Source organism: Leuciscus leuciscus, assembly GCF_965113295.1.
Source record: "Leuciscus leuciscus genome assembly, chromosome: 1".
Classification (NCBI taxonomy): Eukaryota; Metazoa; Chordata; class Actinopteri; order Cypriniformes; family Leuciscidae; genus Leuciscus; species Leuciscus leuciscus.
The window spans coordinates 8,810,472-8,833,328 of NC_138725.1; the positions used below are offsets into that span (position 1 = coordinate 8,810,472).

The 22,857-nt window shown below is 37.7% G+C and overlaps 2 protein-coding genes across 4 annotated transcripts in view; one reads left to right on the forward strand and one right to left on the reverse strand.

The window, feature by feature from the left end:
- The window catches only part of LOC309480421 (uncharacterized protein), a gene marked incomplete at its 3' end in the record, with an annotated part of 53,179 nt that overhangs the window by 14,701 nt on the left and 15,621 nt on the right, over positions 1-22,857 (forward strand). The window lies entirely within an intron of this gene.
- Positions 1-22,857, reverse strand: part of LOC309492350 (uncharacterized protein) — an 86,657-nt gene that overhangs the window by 13,595 nt on the left and 50,205 nt on the right. The window contains exons 2-3 of one of the 3 annotated variants that reach the window (XM_082161283.1): positions 21,000-21,132; positions 110-2,010 (exon numbers count right to left, since the gene is read on the reverse strand). In XM_082161283.1, coding sequence (XP_082017409.1) covers positions 1,277-2,010; positions 21,000-21,057 — 792 coding nt within the window. In that variant the 5' untranslated portion in view covers positions 21,058-21,132 and the 3' untranslated portion in view covers positions 110-1,276. Of the gene's footprint in view, positions 1-109; positions 2,011-20,999; positions 22,013-22,857 lie in introns of those variants that run through there. The other 2 variants (XM_082161284.1, XM_082161282.1) reach the window with 2 other exon arrangements.

The following is a 22,857-nucleotide window of genomic DNA, read 5'->3' on the forward strand; positions in this document are numbered from 1 at the left end:
ATTTACGATTGTTTTCAAAATAAATAAAGTTTATGGAACACACATCAACTGTAATATTTAATAGACAGCAAGATGGTCACCACACTGCACATAAAGATGAACTACTTACCACAATTTCAGTCCGCTGTGATGTGGTTTCTCCAGTGTGGATCTTCATGTGTAGCTTCAGGTGACTTTTAAAAGAGAAACTCATCCTGCAATGATCACACGTGTGCAGCTTTTCTCTGGTGTGGATCCTCTCATGTCTTTTTAGATTTGCTGACTGACTGAATCTCTTGTCACAGTGTGAACACTTGTAAGGTTTTTCTCCTGTGTGAATTCTCTGGTGCAGTTTTAAAAAGCCCACTGAAATAAAAGACTTCCCACACTCAAAGCACACATAATCTCTCACGCCAGTGTGAATTTTCTCATGTCTATGTAAATATGCCAGCAGTGAAAAACTCTTCCCACATACAGAACATGAATGCGGCTTCTCCTTCGTATGAACCATCAGGTGTGTCTTCAAGGCTAATGCCCAAAGAAACGTTTTCCCGCACTGATTACATGTGTGAGGCTTCTCTCTGGTGTGGATATTCCTGTGCTCTTTGAGTTGTGCCAATTGTTTGAAACTCTTCCCACAGTGATCACATGTGAACGGTCTTTCTCCAGTGTGGATCCTCATGTGAAGTTCAAGACTTTCTCTGTATGGGAAACTCTTCCCGCACTGATCGCATGTGAACGGTTTCTCTCCAGTATGAACTCTCATGTGAATCTCTAGATGTTGTTTGCTTGAGAATCTCTTTTCACAGCAATTACAAGTGAACATCTTCTCTCCAGTGTGTCTCCTCATGTGAACTTCAAGACTTTCTCTGTATGAAAACCTCTTCCCGCACTGATCAAATGTGAACGGCTTCTCTCCAGTATGAACTCTCATGTGTTTCTTAAGGCGAAGTGATCGCACAAAACTCTTCCCACATTGATGGCATACATGTGGCTTCTCTCCAGTGTGAACACTCATGTGAAGCTCAAGACCTTGTTTGTATGAAAACCTCTTCCCACACTGATCACATGAGAACGGCTTCTCTCCGGTGTGGATTCTCATGTGGTTCTTAAGGCGAAGTGATAGCACAAAACTCTTCCCACATTGATGGCATACATGTGGCTTCTCTCCAGTATGAACACTCGTGTGAAGCTCAAGACTTTGTTTGTATGCAAAGCTCCTCCCGCATTGATCGCATGAGAACGGCTTCTCTCCGGTGTGGATTCTCATGTGAATCTCAAGACTGTGTTTATCTACTTATCTCTTTCCACACTGAGTGCAGGTTGTAGATTTCTTGTCTCTTTTCTTTAAAGATGTCTTTTTAGGCTTTGAGCAACTTAAAGGTTTTTCTCCAGGTTTAACATGTTCCTCCTCCACTTCACTCAGTTCTTCACTCTCCTCCTTCACATCACTCAGTTCTTCACTCTCCTCCTTCACTTCACTCAGTTCTTCACTCTCCTCCTTCACTTCACTCAGTTCTTCACTCTCCTCCTTCACTTCACTCAGTTCTTCACTCTCCTCCTTCACTTCCTTCACTTCACTCAGTTCTTCACTCTCCTCCTTCACTTCACTCAGTTCTTCACTCTCCTCCTTCACTTCACTCAGTTCTTCACTCTCCTTCACTTCACTCAGTTCTTCACTCAGTTCTTCACTCAGTTCTTCACTCAGTTCTTCACTCAGTTCTTCACTCAGTTCTTCACTCAGTTCTTCACTCAGTTCTTCACTCAGTTCTTCACTCAGTTCTTCACTCAGTTCTTCACTCAGTTCTTCACTCAGTTCTTCACTCAGTTCTTCACTCAGTTCTTCACTCAGTTCTTCACTCAGTTCTTCACTCAGTTCTTCACTCAGTTCTTCACTCAGTTCTTCACTCAGTTCTTCACTCAGTTCTTCACTCAGTTCTTCACTCAGTTCTTCACTCAGTTCTTCACTCAGTTCTTCACTCTCCTTCACTTCACTCAGTTCTTCACTCTCCTCCTTCACTTCCATCAGGTCTGAAATGAAAAAAAAAAGAAAACCATAAGTAATTTTCGGTAAATCTTCCAGTTACTAAAATTGTTCATGCTTCACTTGTTTCTGGTTCTGTATCTCCATATCTTGAATCTGCTATTATTACTCCCATACTTAATGAACCAGGGTGTGATCCATTTAATTTTGATCATTTTCGTCCAATTTCAAATTTACCATTTATCTCTAAGGTAGTGGAAAAGTGTATTGCAATTCAAATTCATGAACATCTTTCCAATAATACCTTGTATGAACAATTTCAATCTGGCTTTCGTCCCCACCATAGCACTGAGACTGCTCTTGTCAGAATAACCAATGATCTACTGTTGGCAGCTGACTCTGGGCTTTTATCCATACTTGTCCTTCTAGACTTGAGCGCTGCCTTTGATACTGTCTCACATAAGATACTTCTTGACAGGTTAGCTTCTATTGGTATTACTGGCACTGCTCTGTCTTGGTTTAAGTCATATCTATCTGGACGCAGTCAGCGTATTCAATTAAAAGGTTTTCGATAAAGAACATCTACAGTCACCACTGGTGTTCCCCAGGGTTCTGTCTTGGGCCCGCTTCTTTTTATTAGTTATATGCTCCCTCTTGGTTATATTTTGAGGAAATATGGTGTTGATTTCCTCTGTTATGCGGATGACACCCAACTTTACCTGTCTGCCAAACCCACTGGTTCTTTTCCACCACCATCTTTGTCCAGCTGTTTACCTGAAATTAAAGATTGGCTTTCAGCTAACTTCTTGAAGGTTAATGGCAACAAGACTGAGGCTTTGGTTGTTGGCACTAGATCTGTTTTGTCTAAATCTAATTGCCTTTCTTTGTACATTGACAATACTGCAATCTGTCCTTCTTCACAGGTTAAAAGTTTGGGTGTCATCATGGATGGCACACTATCCTTTGAAGCTCAAATGAATAATATCACGTTGATTGCATACTTCCACGTGCATTAACCGTCTCCGTCCCTTTCTTTCAAATAATAATACTGCAGTTCTTATTCACGCACTAGTCACTTCACGTATAGACTACTGTAATGCTCTTCTCACAGGTGTTCCCTCCAAATTGCAACATAAGCTTCAGCTGGGTCAGAATTCTGCAGCTCGTGTCTATCTAGAACACATTCTACTGAGCACATTTCTCCAGTTCTTCAGCAATTGCACTGGCTTCCAGTAAAGTATAGAGTTGAATTTAAGATCTTGCTACTTACTTATAAGGCACTTCATAATCTTGCGCCCCAATACCTTACACAACTTCTCCATGTTTACACTCCTTCACATGCTCTCATATCTTCAATTTCTCTTGTGGTACCTCGGATTCGACTAAATACCATGGGTGCCAGATCTTTTAGTTATGCTGCCGCCCACCTATGGAACTCTCTTCCCCATGATGTTCACAATAGCTTTTTGCTTGCTTGTTATAGATAGATTGCTTGTTGACTTTTAAAATGCATCTTAAGACATCTTTTTAAACAAGCTTTTTTATAACATGTTGTATTGAGTTTTTAATGCATTTTATCTGTATGCGTCTTGTTTGTTGTGTGTATTGTCTTATGCAGGGACCTGTATATTGCTTGTGAGGTGACCTTGGTTGTTATGAAAGGCGCCATTAAATAAAATGCATTATTATTATTAGTAAGTGAGATATTTCAAGCCTTTATTTGTTATAATTTGGATGATTATGGCTAACAGCTTATAAAACCTTTTCACAATATTCTAATTTTGAATTTGGGGTTTTCATAAGCTGTAGGCTAAGCCATAATCATCAAAATTATAACAAATAAAGGCTTGAAATATCTCACTTGGCATGTAATGAGTCTACATAATAATATATTAGTTTCACCTTTTAAGTTGAATTACTGAAATAAATTAACTACGCTCAGTATTAAAGACAGCTTATCCCAGCGGACAACTCTCTATAGCAGGAGAAGGCCTAGCAATGCTTTCATTTAAAGGCTCGTAAAGGGGCCAATTGCGTCTGTTACACTGTTGTTTATGGAAGCAGGAATAATAATCCTTTCCATTATAATTAAGACGACATGTTTTATTCATATCAGATACACATTGTGTAAGTAAGTTAGGGTTAGTAACTCTATTCTTCTCCCAGTTCACCAGCCACTTAGGAACGATTCAAGCGCCATCTTCTGTTCCTTTTAGATAAAAAGCAAAGTCTAAGTCGTTCATTGTAGCGAACAAAGCTGTTTCAAACAACTGTGTTCATCCACAGCCAGTGTTGGGGAGTAACGGAATACATGTTCCGGCGTTACGTATTCAGAATACAAATCATGAGTAACTGTATTCCGTTACAGTTACAATTGAAATAGTTGGTATTTAGAATACAGTCACATTGTTGAAATCAATGGATTACATGACGATACTTCTGTTTCACGAGTTTATTCACTCTCTAAATAAATTACGGCAACGCCATGCATTTCCCAGAAGCCCCAATATGAAAACAAAAAAAATGCACGGTTTGCGTGATCAGTCACAATGGAGTCGGAAGAGGAGCAGCGGGAGCTAGAGGTAGAGATGGAGCCAGGGCAAGAATGTGTTTCTATCTTGGAAATTCAAACAGTATTTCACATTAAATAAAGAGAAGGGAGAACGAAATATAACTGTGCAGTAGAGACCTGCACTCCCGCGGGAGTCCCGCGGGACCCGCGGGACCCGACGCAAAACAGAGCGGCGCGGGACAAATTTTGAAAGGTCATTGCGGGAGCGGGCGGGATGATGAAGGTGCACTTGCGGGTGCGGGCGGGGGGGATGATACGCTGCACTCCCGCAAATTAAATATGAGTGTAAAGTAAAATATATAAATTATTAAAGTAGCGTACATAATTTGTAGTTGTGAGGGAGATTCTGTTTGGCAGCAATAAAAACGTTTTAAGCAGCCTAAACTTGGATGTTGTCGTTTGGGGTAGGGCGGGACCTAATCTCACGCACACTTGTTTAGAGACAATTCCTTCCCGCTGCTCCGTGTTCGAATTCGAAAGCTTCAAGTTCAAAATAGACAGCATGGAGGAGGAAAAGAGCACCTCTAGTGCTTCAGATATAGGCCTAAGCGCTTCAGATGTAAGCACTTCTCTAAAGAAAGGCACATTTACTACAAAAAAAAATAAAAAAATCACGAAACCTCAAATCAGACATTTGGCAGTCTTTTTCGGTTGTGCATGATGGAGAGGGGAATCAACTACCTTTTGCCTGCTGCGATAAATGCCAAAAGGTGTTAACATACAACGGACACAAATCGCATTTTTTTCCAAGACCTTTCGTGAGACAGAAAGTGAACATACATCCTGCCTGCCGTCTTGCGGGTGTTTGCGGGCGGGAGCGGGACATAATATCACAGATGCGGGCGGGAGCGGGACTAAAAATGACAAATCTTTGCGGGAGCGGGCGGGAGCGGGACTGAACACTGCGGGAGCGGGCGGGAGCGGGACTGAAAATTGTGTCCCGCGCAGGTCTCTACTGTGCAGTGCAACCTCTACTTGCCAGCAACCAACCTCCTTTCAGCGTCCAACTCCACCTCCACCTCCAGGCAAGACACGGCAGGCAAAAACATTGTTTTTTTTTTACTGGTCAATTTTGAGATTTTTGGATATTTGTCTTCAATAACATGTCTTCTTTCAGACTGTGGTGAAAAAAAAGTCCGAAATACACATTTAGGTGTTTATTTTATTACACTTTGTCTGTTTGCGTCTGTAGATTTCGCGTAAATTCAACAAAAGTTGTCATTGTAAATCATCCCGCCGATCCGCGATCTGTCTGCTCTCTGTCATCACAGACACGGCTGGAAAGCTCTCTCTTCACTGTACAATGCTGTCAGATCCAAATATGGTCATTTCCTTTTTATCAGCAACCGATTGCGAAAGTAAAAGGGCTGAATGCGCAATCTCATTGGCTGATGATAAATCTTTAAAGCCTGTTTTCTCAAAATGACCTTTCTCTCATACTCCCAAGTACAAAATCTCCACTTCAGTAGCACCTATATACACTAAAATTTCCAGTCTTGTAATTAGTTATATTATGAAGACATTTAGAAAGGGATTTGTAAATATATTATTCCTAGCCTGATTTATATAACTAGGGCTGGGATAAACGATTATTTTTTAAACGATTAATCTAGCGATTATTTTTTCGATGCATCGATTAATCTAACGATTCATTTTTTCAGCCCGATTCGATTTCGATTCGATTCGATTATCTCCCCATTAATTGACTACTAACAATTTATACATGTTGATTTACATATCTGAATGAAAAAACATGAATTCCTTAACATTGCAATATGTTTATTGCTCTTAAAATGACAAAATAAAAGACTATACAAGTGCAAAGTAATGCATTCTTAGTCAGAGATAGCATTCAATAAAACCTTAAAGCCTTGAAAACACATAGCTTACTGAAACAAGCTTACTGAACACATAGGGCCTAGCTTACTGAAAAAAAGTTCTTTCAGATGAAAATAACAACAACTTGATGACTAGCATTCAATAAAAAAATAAAAAAGGTCACCCAAAATACTTGTTTAGAGCAACTGAAAGAATACAGTAACCAATGTAAACTTGAGGGCTTTAAGCTAATACAGAGAGTGCTTTTCCAACAAAAAAAATAAATAAAAATTAACAGTGGGAGCCAGCAGCCTGTCATGGAGAAAAAAAAAATCTCCGAATGCTCCACGTGAAACTTTGGTGTTCCGCCCTTTTTCTATCGTGTCTAATGATTTTGGTTAATATGCACGAGGGAGAGAGAGAGAGCAAGACAGCGCTCGTGTAGTTTGAAGACTGTGAGTGCGCGAGCGCGTGTGAAACTTTGGTGTTTCGCCCTTTTTCTATCGTGTTTAATGATTTTGATTAATATGCACGAGGGAGAGAGAGAGCAAGCAGCGCTCGTGTTGTTTGAAGACTGTGAGTGCGCGCGCGCGGCCGGGGCTCTCTCTCGAACGCGCCCCAGCAGTCACTCTATTCTACATCACTCACCGATCAAATAAGGATTTGACAGCCGCCAAAAAAAAGATCAATGCAGAAAAACCCCTGGATTGGTTATATAACGTTGGACAGAATGTTGATCCGGCCATCGCGTATATTCAGCGCACATAAGGTAAACGTTTTGCAAACGTTTTTTGGAGAAATAAAAACAGGTCGACGAATCGATGCGCATATTTTGCGTCGACGTATTTTTTGCGTCGACGTCATCGATGACCTCGACGCGTTGTCCCAGCCCTATATATAACATTTTATTACAAAAAACATGGCGAAAATAATTTTTTTGCGGAAATTGCGCTTATCAACTCATGATTTCTGTTCTGTGCGTCTGTGCGCACCAATCTTGCACTTCTATCTACTCCTCAACCAGACCACCTAGAGACTTCGGGTTTTCGGCATTATGTTAAGGAAGGTCTAATCTCGGGAACGCACAAAAAAAAAAAAAAAAAAAAAAAACCCAGGAAAAGATTTACTATCTCTTAGTGTTGTGATCCCATGAGCTGAGAAAATTGCGCTAAAACACTCACCGAGTTTTTATTACTTGTTTAAGGCTATTGACAGTATATTCTGATTTACAGGATAACAAAAGTAGATATCCATAAATCCCTCTGTAATTTTTTCCCCATCTAATATGTGAACACAATGAAAAAATCATTTTTAATCTGGATTTATCCAATTCTCAGATTTCGTTTTTTAAAATATATACAAATTAGCGCATATTTAATTAGATATTGCCTAATTTGCATATTTAAACATTAAATTACAGAAAAATTGTAATACATTTTTTTCTCATCTTAATGTAGGTAATCAACTGTGAAAGTTTCATGGTGATATCTGCTAGTTAAAAAATTTACCATTTTTTACCAAAGTCATTTTTTTAATTAGCCAGGTTTGGTCGTCTGCTGTAGTTTTACTGGTCATCTTGCTATTTTATAAGTTGTATCAAGTAGCTACCAGGGCTGTAACGATATGCGATATGAAACCGAAATCGCAACACTCAGATCCATGAACCTGTGTCGCGGTGTGAGAAGGCAGAATCGTGACACACCCCTTCCAACTGCCATGTTATCCTTCCCGTCCAGATCCAATGCTACAACATCTTTAAATAACTATTAATATTATTTGAAGTTAACATTTTAAAATATGTAGACCTACACCACAAAATATATACTTTAACCCCCTGGGGTCAACGGTATCGCCGGCGATACCAGCTCGCTTGTTTTTTATCAGTGTAAAAGAAACTCATAGATACTCTGTTGACTTTGATTTTCCATAGGAGTTTCGTACATCAATCGATTCTGTTAAATGTGTATTATTTTTGTGTATACTAACAATAAAAACTAAGTTTTGTGCTTTTCGTCAAATAAAGAAAAATAAACACGAAGCGAGTTCTGCCTTCTCTCTGTCAGTTAAGTCCATTCTGAAACGCGTCCGAAAATGAACTGTAACTCAGCGAATACTTCTCACACAGACACGTGAGATATGTCTTTATGAAGCTTGAAATCTCTTCTTTTAAATGAAGTAATTGATATAAAAAACTAATATTCTCATCTTATGTAGTCCCTTTAAAAGCAAGGAGAGGTACCTTTTTTTTCCTTCTCCCTCATTATCTCTAATAAGCTGAGGCCGCCCCGCCCCCGGCGCTATTCACATGGTAAATAGTTTAGGTGATCTATGCTTTGCACCCGCCCCCCCGATCAATGCCTTGAAAACACGAAGTTTCATCAGATCAGGTTCACTGATGGTTCATCGCGTTTAGAGAGGATTGCTCGTTTCTCCGGTAAAGACGCCCTTCAGATGATTCTAGACAGTGAGGAAGAATTCACCTTTTCCTCAGAGGAAGATTGTAACTCAGACAATGAACGGCAGCATTTTCAACAGCGAATTGATCCCCCCGTGGACACAATTTCAGAGTAAGTTTTACTGTTATATAATTATTTTTCTGATAATATAGAACTCATATGAATTTTCAGACTATATTTTGCTTAGTTTTGGCTAGCTTTTGATATCTTACAGGAAAGATTGCCTTACAATATCCCTAACATTCGTTTGCTCAAGTGTAAACTTTTTCAATGTGATAGGCTATTACTCTCTAAACATATTTGTTTATTAAATATATTTCACTCAGTTTTGATTAGCTTCGTTTGATTAGATCGTTCGCGAACGATCCGTTCATTGCGTGCGTCACTAAATGCGTGCGGTCTATATGGACCATCAACAGATACTCGCGGTGATATTTCTCTGTCCTATGGACCATCAACAGATATACTGAAATTCTCAGAAAATGTATTTAATACCAATATATTGAAACGTCTGTTTATTAGGGGTGTGACGAGACGCTTACTCCACGAGACGAGACGAGACACGAGATTGGGTTCACGAGAACGAGACAAGACGAGATTTTTACACAATTTTTAAGAAATCCTCAATGATGAAATATATGAATGGAAAATAGTCTTTTATTCAACTGAAAATCACAAAATGCAAAACAATTTAGGTGCATTTTGAAATCAACTTGTAATGAATGTTATTTTATTTCTATTTTAATTAATTCTATGCAGTAAAGGACATGCAAACACTGCAAAATGTTTTGCTATAAACTCTACCGTCTGGCTTCTCCCCTGTACGATTTCATATGAGAAATCTAACTCCTTTCCACAAATCGAACATAAAAAAATAAAACAGTATAAATAAAATAAATATAAATAACTGAAATAACACTTTAAATGCAAACAGTAAGTGTGTATCCATAATCAAAGTACTGCTCTCTCAAAACTACAAGTTCAAACAGAAACAAATTTTTTCTTCAAGCATGAAAAAGAGATAAATTAACTACACAGAACAGCCTAAGATTATGGTCATGTTCTTTTTCAAGAATATAAGCATGTCGACGATTTCTGGCAGCAGTTGAGACCTTTGTGCAGTAACTAGGGCTGCACGATATGAGGAAAAGCTGCGATGTGCGATCATTGTTTAATATTGCGATGTCGATATGACTTGTGATATGTGAATGTTAGCTATTCTGTTCCCATGTCTTAGTGCTTTAATAGGTTCTTTGCGTGATAGGTCAAATGTTTATTACCTGCCTGGTTCAGATTACACTATTTCAGCGCGATTTTGGCACGATCCGTTTCGTGGAGATTCGTGAAGGACAACGGGCGTCGGGACACAAGATTCGATCGTTTAATTTCGTATAGTGTGTCATAGTGGGCGACAACCTACACGTCTGAGATGCTTCAGGACATCACGACAGAAAGACTAGCATGTTTAATTTTAACGGTCCTCCGCGACGGGTTGAGTGTGTGCGAGAGTGAGTGAGTGAGCGAGGGACAGTGATTGTGTGTGTGTGCGCGGAGTGTGTGTGTGAGTGAGCGAGCAACAGTGATTGTGTGTGTGTGCGCGGAGTGTGTGTGTGATTGGCCCGGCACACAAATTATTTAAAAGTAGCAGGGGCATCTTCAATACTAATTTCACCCTCACGCTCCATCATGCTGACATCACAACAACTCACGAGACAAAGTTTCACCTCGACGAGAAATCTCGTCGCGTTTTAATCTCGCGAGATCTTGTAACACGAGATCTCGTCACACCCCTACTGTTTATATATCCCTACTCCCTTAATAAAGGAGTCCAGACATTAGAAAAATATCTCTCTACACATGCGTTTTCTATTTAACCCTCTGGAGTCTGAGCGTTTTTCTGGGCCCTGGGGGTGTTCTGACATGCTCTGACATTTGTGCTTTTTTCAGTTGCTTATAAACATATTAATGGCAAAGGTGTAAATTCACTCTATATAGCACAAACAGGACTACAATAATATGTGAGCCACATGTATGTACATGTTTTCATTTTTGAGAGAATAATGTTTATGCGTGGTTATCGAAAAAACTAAAAATTAAAGTTTTTGAAATAAGGCCACAAAACACATACTAAATATGTGGCAATAAGACTTTTGACTAATGGATGTCATCGCCTATAGTTTTTTCTTCAAAATTATGTGAAAATAGTCTTGCTTTATCGTTCACATAAAACCATACATTGATTTAAATTGATGTAAAACAGGTTTTGCTTGGAAAGCCAATATGCGTGAACGAGGAGTGGTTTACACCTGAGAAATACAACGTCCCACCCACTCTGCATAATGATGAGCCATTCACTCAGGTGTGACACTGACTGAGCCACAATGCAAGGACAAAAGATATATTTAGAAGAAGACTTATATTGACCATTTAAGATTTTGCTTACATCTATCTTGTAAATATGTTTTGCTATTTTATTAAAACGGTTACAATTACAACAATAATTACAATTTCAACAATATTTCAAGTGTACTCTTTCTTTGTAAAAAAAATGATTAGGCCTATAGGCCTACATTTTATCTATGTATTCATTAGTTTGAATATAACCAACATTGGCACAGCTAACATCTTAGTTGATGACTTTATTTTTGACAAAAATAGTATTTTATATATAGAAATTGCTAAACAAAAGCTTATTTGATGTGGCAGTATATTCTACAGTAAAAACTGTACCCAAATCTAGTCAACAAAATGTTGTCTTTCATATTTCGTCTGACTGTAACGTTGTTTTCATGAAATATTAGGGCATATTGTTAATTTGCAGTTTAATACGTTGCTTATACAAATAGCCTACATTTTATTTCAACATTCAGTCGATGTTTACTTATCTCAGTATAGCAATACAGTTTGCTAAAACATCATCATTCATTCACACACGCGATTTAAATTTAAACTGTCTTTGCCAGCTGTGGTAAACAGCGCGCATTTCTGCCGTTTATTCATTCATAAACAGAAACCCACGTGAAGAAATTCACGTGAGAAGGAAAAAACGTACAGTATTCCTCAGCTCGCTCCTCGATATACCCGCACTTCTGAGGGACATTTTCCATTAGTATTATTCCTCACAGCGCTGCAAGACGGTGTAAACAATGATCTAAATAAACTTGATGTGTTTTCTCGAGCTGATATGTGGGCGTTCACAGTTTGTATGGGATCGTCTCAGTCATTTGCGTTTGAATAGCGCGCGCTCTCCGTGGGCGTGGCCGATTATAACGTAATGAGATGAGATGAGCTCGACTGGAATCGCTCTCTTTTAATACAGATTTCACAAGATGAGAATATTAGCTTTTTATATAAATTACTTCATTTAAAAGAAGAGAATTCAAGCTTCATGCCTGTGTGACTGTATGTCTGTTTGACTGAGTATTCGCTGAGTTATTGTTAATTTTCGGACGCGTTTCAGAATGGACTTCACTGGCAGAGAGAAGGCAGAACTCGCTTCGTGTTTATTTTTCTTTATTTGGCAAAAAGCACAACACTTTGTTTTTATTGTGAGTATACACAAAAATAATACACATTTAACAGAATCGATTGATGTATGAAACTCCTATGTAAAATCAAAGTCAACAGAGTATTTATGAGTTTCTTTTACACTAATAAAAAAAAAGCGAGCTGGTATCGCCGGCGATACCGTAGACCTCAGGGGGTTAATATGAGGGAAATAAACGTGTGACACAAAAAATCTTTAACTTTTAGGTGGCAAAATATTATTTAGTAATTCTGTGAATTACACTGCGCAAACCAAAAGTAATACTACCCACCGGATAAAGAAGGGTTGGCTCTCCACAGAACATAAAATATTAATTTTATAAAATTTGTGTACTTTGCATTTATAAGGAAAAAACAATGTCACGGACGTGGGCGCTCTGAAAGCGGCACTTAAAGACTGCTTTAAAACTTTCACTGAGACCTCAAACAGAAAGCACAGAGCCTTTCTTTAAAGTGAATTTCGTGGCGCTAGCGAGCAGGCAATGGAGTAGGTTGCAAGTTTAGAGAGCTCTGCACAAATTATATTTTTTACCCTTTTAAATGGTGCTTTAGTCAAATGTGTGATACAAAAAAACTATCCAAGACTGTCCTGCATCTTTGAAGCGGTTTATCCCCTGAATAAATGTAAATGGCGAACAACCTGCGTAAATACAAATATACGGGCAAGGCCTCTGCTAACAAGACGAGCACCGACACACGTAGCGTTGGCACCGGCGCTAACACGACACCCGAGATGGCTGAACAAGCTCATCAAACTGGAGGAAAGATCGATATGGCGACGGAGATGAAGGAAGAGTTATTGTCCTCTATAAAAACAGAGATGACCACGCTTTTCCAAACCGAGTTAAAGTCAATCATGTCTAAAGAGTTTGATGGAGTTAGATCACAGCTACAAGCAGTGAGACAGGAGATAGCTAACAACACATCAGCTTTTCGGTCAGACCTGGAAGTGATTAGAACAACTGTGTCGGACATGGAAAGAGGACTCTCAGGATGTTCGGATGATATCACAGAGCTACAAAACACGGTGCGCAAGCTGGAGGAAAATGTTCAAAATCTACAGGAGAAATGCTTAGACATGGAAGGCCGAATGCGGAGGTCAAATATCCGCATTATGAATGTAGCTGAGGAAGATGGTTCCAGTACCCCTGCTTCTGTTTCAAGGCTGATTAAAAAGGTCCTTAAAATGGATAAAGACGTGCTGATTGACAGATCCCACCGCTCTTTACAGGCGAAACGGATGGATGGCAAACCAAGAGCGATTATAGCAAAATTGCACTACTATCAAGATTGTGTCGAAATCCTCCGCCGCGCACGGGAATCTGGCCCGCTACAACACAACGGCTCAACCATACTCATCTTTCCTGACTATCCACCGAGCGTAGCCCGCGCCAGGTCGGCGTTCAACGAGGTCCGTAAACTACTTCGAGGACGAGAGGGGGTTCGCTATGGTCTCCTACATCCAGCCCGATTTCGGATCACGTATAACGGGACAGATAAGCAGTTTCAAGACGCAGCGGAGGCCATGGCGTATGTTAAAGACAACATTCTGCGTGAGGTGGCTTAGCTTCGCTTGTCTAAGTTTGGTAAACAATAATGCAAAATACAAAAGATTACAGTTTACACCTTTAAATATGAAATAAATGTATTCAATAGCTATGACAATTTTCTTAATAAACTTAGTTAGTGTATTAATCAGCAGCAAAAGTCATTCTTGAAAAAATCTGCACCGTAATTTTATGAAATCTAAACATGTTGATAAAAACAAATTACAAATTACTATTAGTACTATTATAAATTAATTAATGTATTAATTACATTTTATTTATATATATGAATGTAAAGAATCATATATATATATATATCTATATATATATATATCAACATTGATAATAATAATGAATGTTTCTTGAGCATCAAATGTATGTATGTGTGTATGTGTGTGTGTCTGTCTATCTACACACTATACACAAATAATATACAATTAAATTATGCTATTTTAAATGTATTGTGCAGCTTTAATGGGGCAACAAGATATGATATATACGAAAGAACAGAACAAAATAGGCTTTTAATAATCTTACAGTGCAAAAAAACCCACGAAAATATGAAACACTTGAAAACAGAGCGGCACAAAGCACGTATGCGTTTCGCGGGTGCAGAATGATGTGCTCAAAGCAACATAGGGTCACAATGCGCATTTAAAACTTCACGGCACAAAGCAAAGAAATATCGAGCTCACAAATCCTAGTGTATATCTGTCCAACAGTTTATTGATCGTTTGTTTCTTCACAGTTTTAAATTCCAGTTATTGTGCATTTGATGCCAATTCATAGTCCTTGTGCTGTGTGTGATCTAACAGGCACACGGTAGCGAGTCGTTTAGAAACAGCAATAAACTCCAGCAAAATAAAATAATTGTATGCAAATCCACAGCCCTTTTTCTACAGATCAAGTATTATAACGTAAATATATCATATTGGTGAGAGTTTCCTGTCGTAACCGGACGAGGCGAGCTGTTTGAATGCTGAACGGAGAATGATTGACAGCTGCAGAGGAGGGAAGACGAGTTTCCGTGAACTTTAATTTAACGATGTAAATATATTTCTGTCCCTCACATTAAGCTATAGAATGGCTCCAGATGACTTTGAATATATTGCTGGAAAACTTAATTAGTGCTTGTCTATTTCTTTTGGTCCATGACTCCCTTGTGCACCTGGCCTATAAAAGAGCGCAATAATCGCGGTTGTCTAAAACAATCGCGGTTAGATCAAATAATCGCGATCAGACGGTTATTTAATTATCGCGACAGGCCTACACATGTTTACCCCTTCTATTATAGATGACTCTTTTGGTGTCTGGTCTGTAAACGGCCTTAAGGTACTAAAGGATATGTATATTGAAGGTACTTTTGCAACCTTTCAGCAAGTGAAAACCAAATTTCAAATTCCCAACACTCACTTCTTTAAATATCTTCAACTTCGCAGTTTTGTAGCATCATCTGTTAGTCACTTCCCCTCATTACCACCTGAGACACTTCTTGAGACTGTTCTAAAAGCGAATCCATACTCTAAGGGGGCCATTGGTAAAATCTATAGTGCAATGAATACTCATAATATGGGACCTCTAGCTCACGTGAAAAGACTGTGGGAAGAGGAACTGGCTATAGGAATCTCTGAGGATGTATGGGAATCTGTATTGAAAAACATTCACTCATCTTCAATATGTCAAAGACCAGAGGTGGGTAGTAACGAAGTACATTTACTTCGTTACATTTACTTGAGTATTTTTTTGGAAAAATTGTACTTTTAAGAGTAGATTTGAATGTGGGTACTTATTACTTTTACTCGAGTACATTTCTAATGAAAAAACTGTACTTTTACTTCGTTACGTTGGGCTACGTCCTTCTCGTTACTTTATTTTAATGCAATGTGTTGTTAAATGCGTAGTTTATTCCAAGTGCGATGTATCTTTTTTTCTGGGCTTGAGCGATGCTCAATTCACAAATGAATCACTCTTTTGAGTCGATTCTGTTCAAAGACTTCATCAAACAAGTTGGCAGATCTGTCTAAATCGGTTCGCGAATCAGTTTGAATGATTCAGTTCCTGATTCTGTTCAGTTTCCTGCACGCGCTGAATCGTCTGAAGCAATTGCAATTCACACTCGACTCGGAGTCGTAACAGGAAGATTTAAGGACATCAAGAGCGTTGGATGAAGTGGCCGTGGACCTACAGTACAGTCAAGTGAGAGCAAATCTTCAAATGCATCATATATTTGCCAGCGATGAAGATCTTTATTAGTTGAACATCTTCGTAAGCTGTCTGTGAATGAATGATTCCACAGGACGATACATTCGATTTAATTTAACTCAGGTAATACATTTTACAACCAAACAGATTATTACGCCATGATAGCACTACTAGAAAGGATGACATAATACATTCATTTCTACATTAAATAAGCTACCATTGTTCACAGTTTATGAACACCCACCATCCTGCGGTAGTTTGTGTGTATTGTTGCGCACGAACTCGACTTGAAAACGAATGCCTTTGCCTGCCGTACACACAGTTAACCAGTTTAAACATGCTTGCAGAAATATACATTTGATTATATTTTGGAGAACAGACAGAAAAAGATCCGTCGATGTACTTGTGTTTGTTTTTTTGTGTTCAGATGTTCAGCAGCAGTCATGAGCGCGAGCACATGTGAAGAGTTTTAACTCTTTCTTCTCTGTGTCAATTACATGCCTTTGAATGCAACACTTTATTGCATTCACTTTATTTCTACATGTCTAATAATCCAGATGTAGTTGTATAAGTTACTATTATACAAACCAAAGGACAAGCAATGATTTTCGGGCTACAGATGGCAGAAATAATGTTTTTTGTTGCAAAGAGAGCCAATCTACTTATGAAAATAATAGTCATTTAAATAAAAAAAATCTAAATAATATTATTTTATATATATATATGACGACTTCAGATGCAAAAGCCTCTAAGTACCATCTGAAACTTTCTTCTAAAAGAGCATTTTTATCAAGTTTGTATGTTTATGTTCAGTTATTTCACTTAAATGGCAATGAAAAGTACCTATTAATTGTCATTAAAGTGAAATTTCTGAACTTAAATATACAAGCTTGATAAAAATGCTTGTTTTAGAAGAAAGTTTCAGATGGCACTCAGAGGCTTTTGAATATAAATATAAAATGAAATATATATATATATATATATATATATATATATATATATATATATATATATATATATATATATATATATATATATATATATATATATATATATTAGTGGTGGGCCGTTATCGGCGTTAACGTGCTGCGTTAACGCGAGACTCTTATCGCGCGATAAAAAAAATATCGCCGTTAATCTATTCTCCAAGTTGGGTTGGGAGATGGCTCTATATACTACACAAGCTATGATGACGCAATCTACCCGCGGCCGCGAGGTAAACCCGGCTGCAACGCATATTCGTCGTCATCTTAAGTAAACACGGCTGAAAGTGAAAGCTGCTGAAAAAGATCGGTGCAACATCCATTATTTGGACTTGGTTCGGGTTTAAGCCGTCAGACGAGCAGCAGCAAACTATATACAGAGTGTGTGGGGTAACAGTTCGGTAAGTTAACACACGACTAATCCGTTCGACCACCTCAAATTCAAAACGAAACATGATATCACTGAATACCAGCGCGCGCGTATTATTCCCATTCCAATATATCTTAGTGGTGTAGCACATAATCTCGATTTTAAGAATCGTTGTTGTGTTTCTTTTTAACTGAAAAGACATCAGTTAGACAATATTCTAATTTTAAATTTGGGGTTTCATAAACTCCAAGCCATAATAAACATTAGACCTACTTAAGTCTCTGCAGCTAGTGTACTTAAATTTTATTTATCTGCAAAATTATGTTGTATACTTACAGTTTTGCACAATATATGTTCTCAAAACTACATACACCCTTTAAAAAAAAATACATTTAGCAGTTGTTTAGCATGGGTCTGTGTAATCTGTTCTGAAATGGTTTTATTATAATATACTGTATATCGTTATCGCAAGAGGCTGCAATGTATATCACAATATAGATTTTAGGCCATATCGCCCATCCCTAATTGATAGCCTATAGTAGTTGATAATAACATAGGCCTACCTAATGTTGCCTACGGACGGTAACAGTACAGTAGTAACCTTTTACAGTCTATGAGTAGAACAGCTTTCTCAAGCAGTTTGTGATGCATTTTGGAAACAGGAGATGAGCCCCTGGTCTAATGCGCCACCTGGCTTGAGAAACCCGTTCTCAAAGACTTACTTTTATAGTCATTATTTGGGTAGCACACATATTCTGAATGCCTTCGGCAGAATTCAAATGAGCCATTTTAATCTAGATTAATTTCAAAATTAATCTAGATTAAAAAAATTAATCTATGCCCACCTCTAATATATATATATATATATATAAAATAGAGGCCTATATGATCCGAAGTAAGTTACTCGCTACTTGAGTAGTTTTTTCATTGTATACTTTTTTACTCTTACTCAAGTAACTATTAAGATTATTACTTTTACTTTGAGTAAATATTTCTATAAGTACTTGTACTTTTACTTGAGTACAGTTTTTGGGTACTCTACCCACCTCTGTCAAAGACATCGAGTGATCCAATTTAAAGTTGTTCATAGATTGCATTGGTCTAAAGTAAAACTGGCAAAATTTAAATCAGACATAGATCCTCACTGTGATAGATGTGAAGCCGAACCAGGCACTCTGTCTCACATGTTTTGGTTCTGTCAAAAACTTGAAGATTTTTGGAAGTCTATATTTAAATTTATTTCCGACACATTGGGGACAGTCATAGAGCCTGATGCCATGATCTCTGTATTTGGCACTGTACCGCAGCATTTTCACTTAAATCAAAACAACAAAAGCCTCATAGCATTTTCCACTCTTTTAGCTCGACGGCAGATACTGTTTAAATGGAAAGATAAGTCTCCTCCAACTTTTAAAATGTGGCTCATTGATCTTTTATACAATCTGACCATGGAAAAAATAAGATATGCTACAGCAGGCTGTGCCTATAAATTTTTTGATATCTGGCAACCGGTTCTGGACCAAATTAGGAAGGTGGATCCCTCTCTAATCTCAATTTCAGAGGAGTAATATACTGTACGTACTTGTGCTCTCTTCTTTAAAACATGTTAATGATTGTTTTTGTTTTTTTCAAATGAATATGTGTATTGGTGCAACAGGTGGGGATTGTTCTTGGGTGGGTTGGTTAACATAAAAAGAAAATGTATTGTAAATTCTATCTTATGTTTGATAAGATGTCCAATAAAAACACTCTGAGGAAAAAAAAGTGAATTTCGTTTTGTATTAATTGTATCTTAATTTTAATAAATGTTTCATCAACCAATTGCCTGGATTTAATAAATAAGAAGTAAATAGCAGACAATAGATAATCACGACACGGAGGCGCCGGCGCGTGAACTGGAGCTTGTCTCATAAATAAACCGAAACTCAGCGTATAAGGTTATACTTGCCTCACAGACATGTCTACTTTTAAACAGAACAATTCAAAACGAAAGAAAACAGACTGCTCTCTGCTTATGTAATCCGTATGAAATGTGCATTTCTCTCTGGCGCGTTCACTACTGCAAAGATCGCGAGTCAGCATCGTCAACTTCATCTTTGCAGCCGACACTGACACAGAAAACACTTGTTTATTAATAAACAATTAAAATATTTCCTTGCTATATTTGACATTCATAATCATTACTTTTGCCGGTTCTTTGTGATAGCTTTTAGGTGCTTTATTGGCAGCGCCACTCTTACATGTTACATGAACGCGTCACCACCACATCACCGCACCGCATTCCACCACTTATAAAATGCAATTCAATGTGGAAGTAATCCAAGTATTCAGAATACGTTACTCAGATTTAGTAACATAACGGAATATGTTACAAATTACATTTTGGGGCATGTATTCTGTATTCTGTATCTAAATACGTTTTGAAAGTATCCTTCCCAACACTGTCCACATCTTGCAATGTTTACTAATGACTTTGACGTTACGACCTAGCAGCGCTGTCGTCATCTGTTTAGCCCGCCTTTATCAGATACACCGATGTGATTGGTGCGGCTCGGCTACAAGGGCATAGTTAATGAGCATCATTACTCGATGTCAGAACAACTCGCTGAGCAAGTTCAACTTGTGCTCTCGCGAGAACTCTGGATTTCCAGGGTAACAAACTAACATGGCGGTGCATATAGCTCAACTAACGCGATCGTTATAAAGGTGTTTAAACAATAAAACACTTGCACATATTTGACAATCAGAATATCAGAAATTTTTATATCAGACTTATATCAGAATATCAGACTTTGCATCACCAAGTCTTTTTACAATACAGATTGTATCAAAGCAGCTTCACAGTGATACCATGAAAATAACACAACAAAGAAAATAGCATAATCGTCCACCTTAAGTAAGGCAGATCAATAATATTGTTGAATATTAAATGTCCCCAACTAAGCAAGCCAAAAGCCAAAGGCAACAGCGGCAAGGAACCAAAACTCCATCAGTGACAGAATGGAGAAAAAACCTTGGGAGAAACCTGAGAGGAACCCCTTATAAAAGTGATCAGATCTAAATAACGGTCGCCTTGAAAAACTCAAGGTCAGCCAGAATATTTTAAATGTATGTGTAAAAAGGTTAAATATGAATTATTATTTGTATTAATTACAGTATTTTTTTTTAAACTTAATATTTTAAGTGCATAGTTTTTATTTCCCCTTTAGGTGCAGTACATTTTAAATTTAATCATTAAAGTTTTTGCACAGTGCAGTGTTAAATGGCTGGCAATAATAAATATTCTTATTAGAAATAATGCTGCCTCATTTTTGAGCTGTGCATAACTGTAGCTGAATAGTTAGGCCTACTAATATTGGTTATTATGGTGGAACTTGGAGAGCCACATATTTTCTGTGGTAAAAATTTGAGGTGGTACTTGGTGTAAAAGTTTGAGAACCACTGCACTAGAGCATGCAGTACGAGTTCCCATTCGAAAGGGAACTGCTGTTATTTATGACAAATACAATGTGACTATGAATGAATGAAGAATAAACACCAACCTCTTTGTTCTTCAGGATCTTCAGTGTGTTTCATTCTGCAGGGTTCTGGATCACTCATGTTCTCTCTGTCCTCTTTAATAAACTCAGTCTTTGCAGATTTCAGCTCTTCCTGATGCTCTGATGCTCGTCTTCACTTGTAGCTGATGGGAAATTACAGCATTTATTGGAGAATTACAGTGGGAGGAGCTGATCTGACAAAATAAAAATAAATAATAAGTTCCTGAATTTGTTTTTATACTAAATATCACATCTAAGCATTTATGTCTGTCTGTCTGAAGTAAAGTAACTGATGCAAATGTATAACTTATTTCATGGATAACCAGAACACAATCCTGCTTTTTCCATTACAATATAGGCAGATATCTAGAAAACATATAAAAAAAAAAACATAAAAAAAAAAAAACTAACACTAATGGCATTCATCTTAACCACTAAACTACAGAAGCATAATCTAAAATACATTTTAATTTTCTACATTCATTGCACTGATGTTATTAGATTAAAACTGACAATGATCCTAAAAAACTCAATGTTTAATATTTAGCAGTATCTGTTCCAGTATATTTTAACAATGTGAAGTAACACATTTGATTACAATTACGTATTTGGCAGACACTTTTTATCCAAAGCGACTTACATTCATGCATTTCAAGGTTTATTCTTATCGGTTCATAGTTATTAAAGATGAAATAAAACGGCAGCATCAATTCCCCTCACAGATCTCACACTTTACCTCTTGACTCGACATTCAGTAACAGTTCTCACTCCAAACATCGAGACAATCACACAAACGAACACAACATCGCTCAGGTCTGAATGAACTCAACATATTCTCCTCATGCTCGCTGCTGCTGCACTAAATGTTTATTTCAGAAGGAAGACGCCAGAAAAGACGCACAAGTATCGCTGTGATCGATGAAAACAATACAGAAATGAGCCTGTCGCTTAATCAAACTGTATAAAGTGTGTGTGATGGTTGTATAAATATGAGAAATACCGTGAACTGCTCTCCTCACCTCAGAAGACTCGACACTGAAACAACTTCTTCTTCTTCTTCTTCTTCTTCTTGCTTTTTTTACGGCGGATCGCAGACAGATATGTGCATTACCGCCACCTATCTAGGAAATGGACCATTGACACAACTATAACCTCTATTTACCCGCACAGAGGCTTCATAGAGTTTCATCCGGCGCTGCGTGTTCAGCTCCTCCGTCTACTCTCAGCCCCCATGACAGGTAGAAGAAGAAAAAAAAAAAGAAAAAAAGAAAACCCCTAATTTAAATGCGCTTATTTAACCCAGTATTTCCCAAATATTCTACCATTAGATTTATTATACTCCTATCTGACTTTAATACATTTTGAATAGTGAACTTAACTCCTATATTATTTAATTCCTCCTTCAACTCTTTCCTTTCAACATTATATCTCCTACAGTGCATTACTACATGCTCAACTGTTTCACTAACTTCACATGCCTCACATAAACCTGTTGGACTCTTACCTATTAAATGCAATGTACTATTCAATCTTGTATGTCCCAATCTTAATCTTGTAATCATATTCTCCTCATACCTACACCTACCTGATACTCTTCCTTTACCCACTATTGGCTCTATTTGATGCATATGTCTACCTTTTATTTCATTATCCCAATATTGCTGCCATATTTTCAGAATATTTTTTTTAATAATTGACTTAATTTCTGATCTACTAAATAAAATCGGTATATCTACTATATCTCGTTCTATTGCCTTTTTTGCTAATGCATCAGCCTCCTCATTACCTCTCAGCCCAATATGTGCTGGAACCCACAAAAACTGTACTTCTAAACTAGCTTGTTTGATTGAATATAATTCTT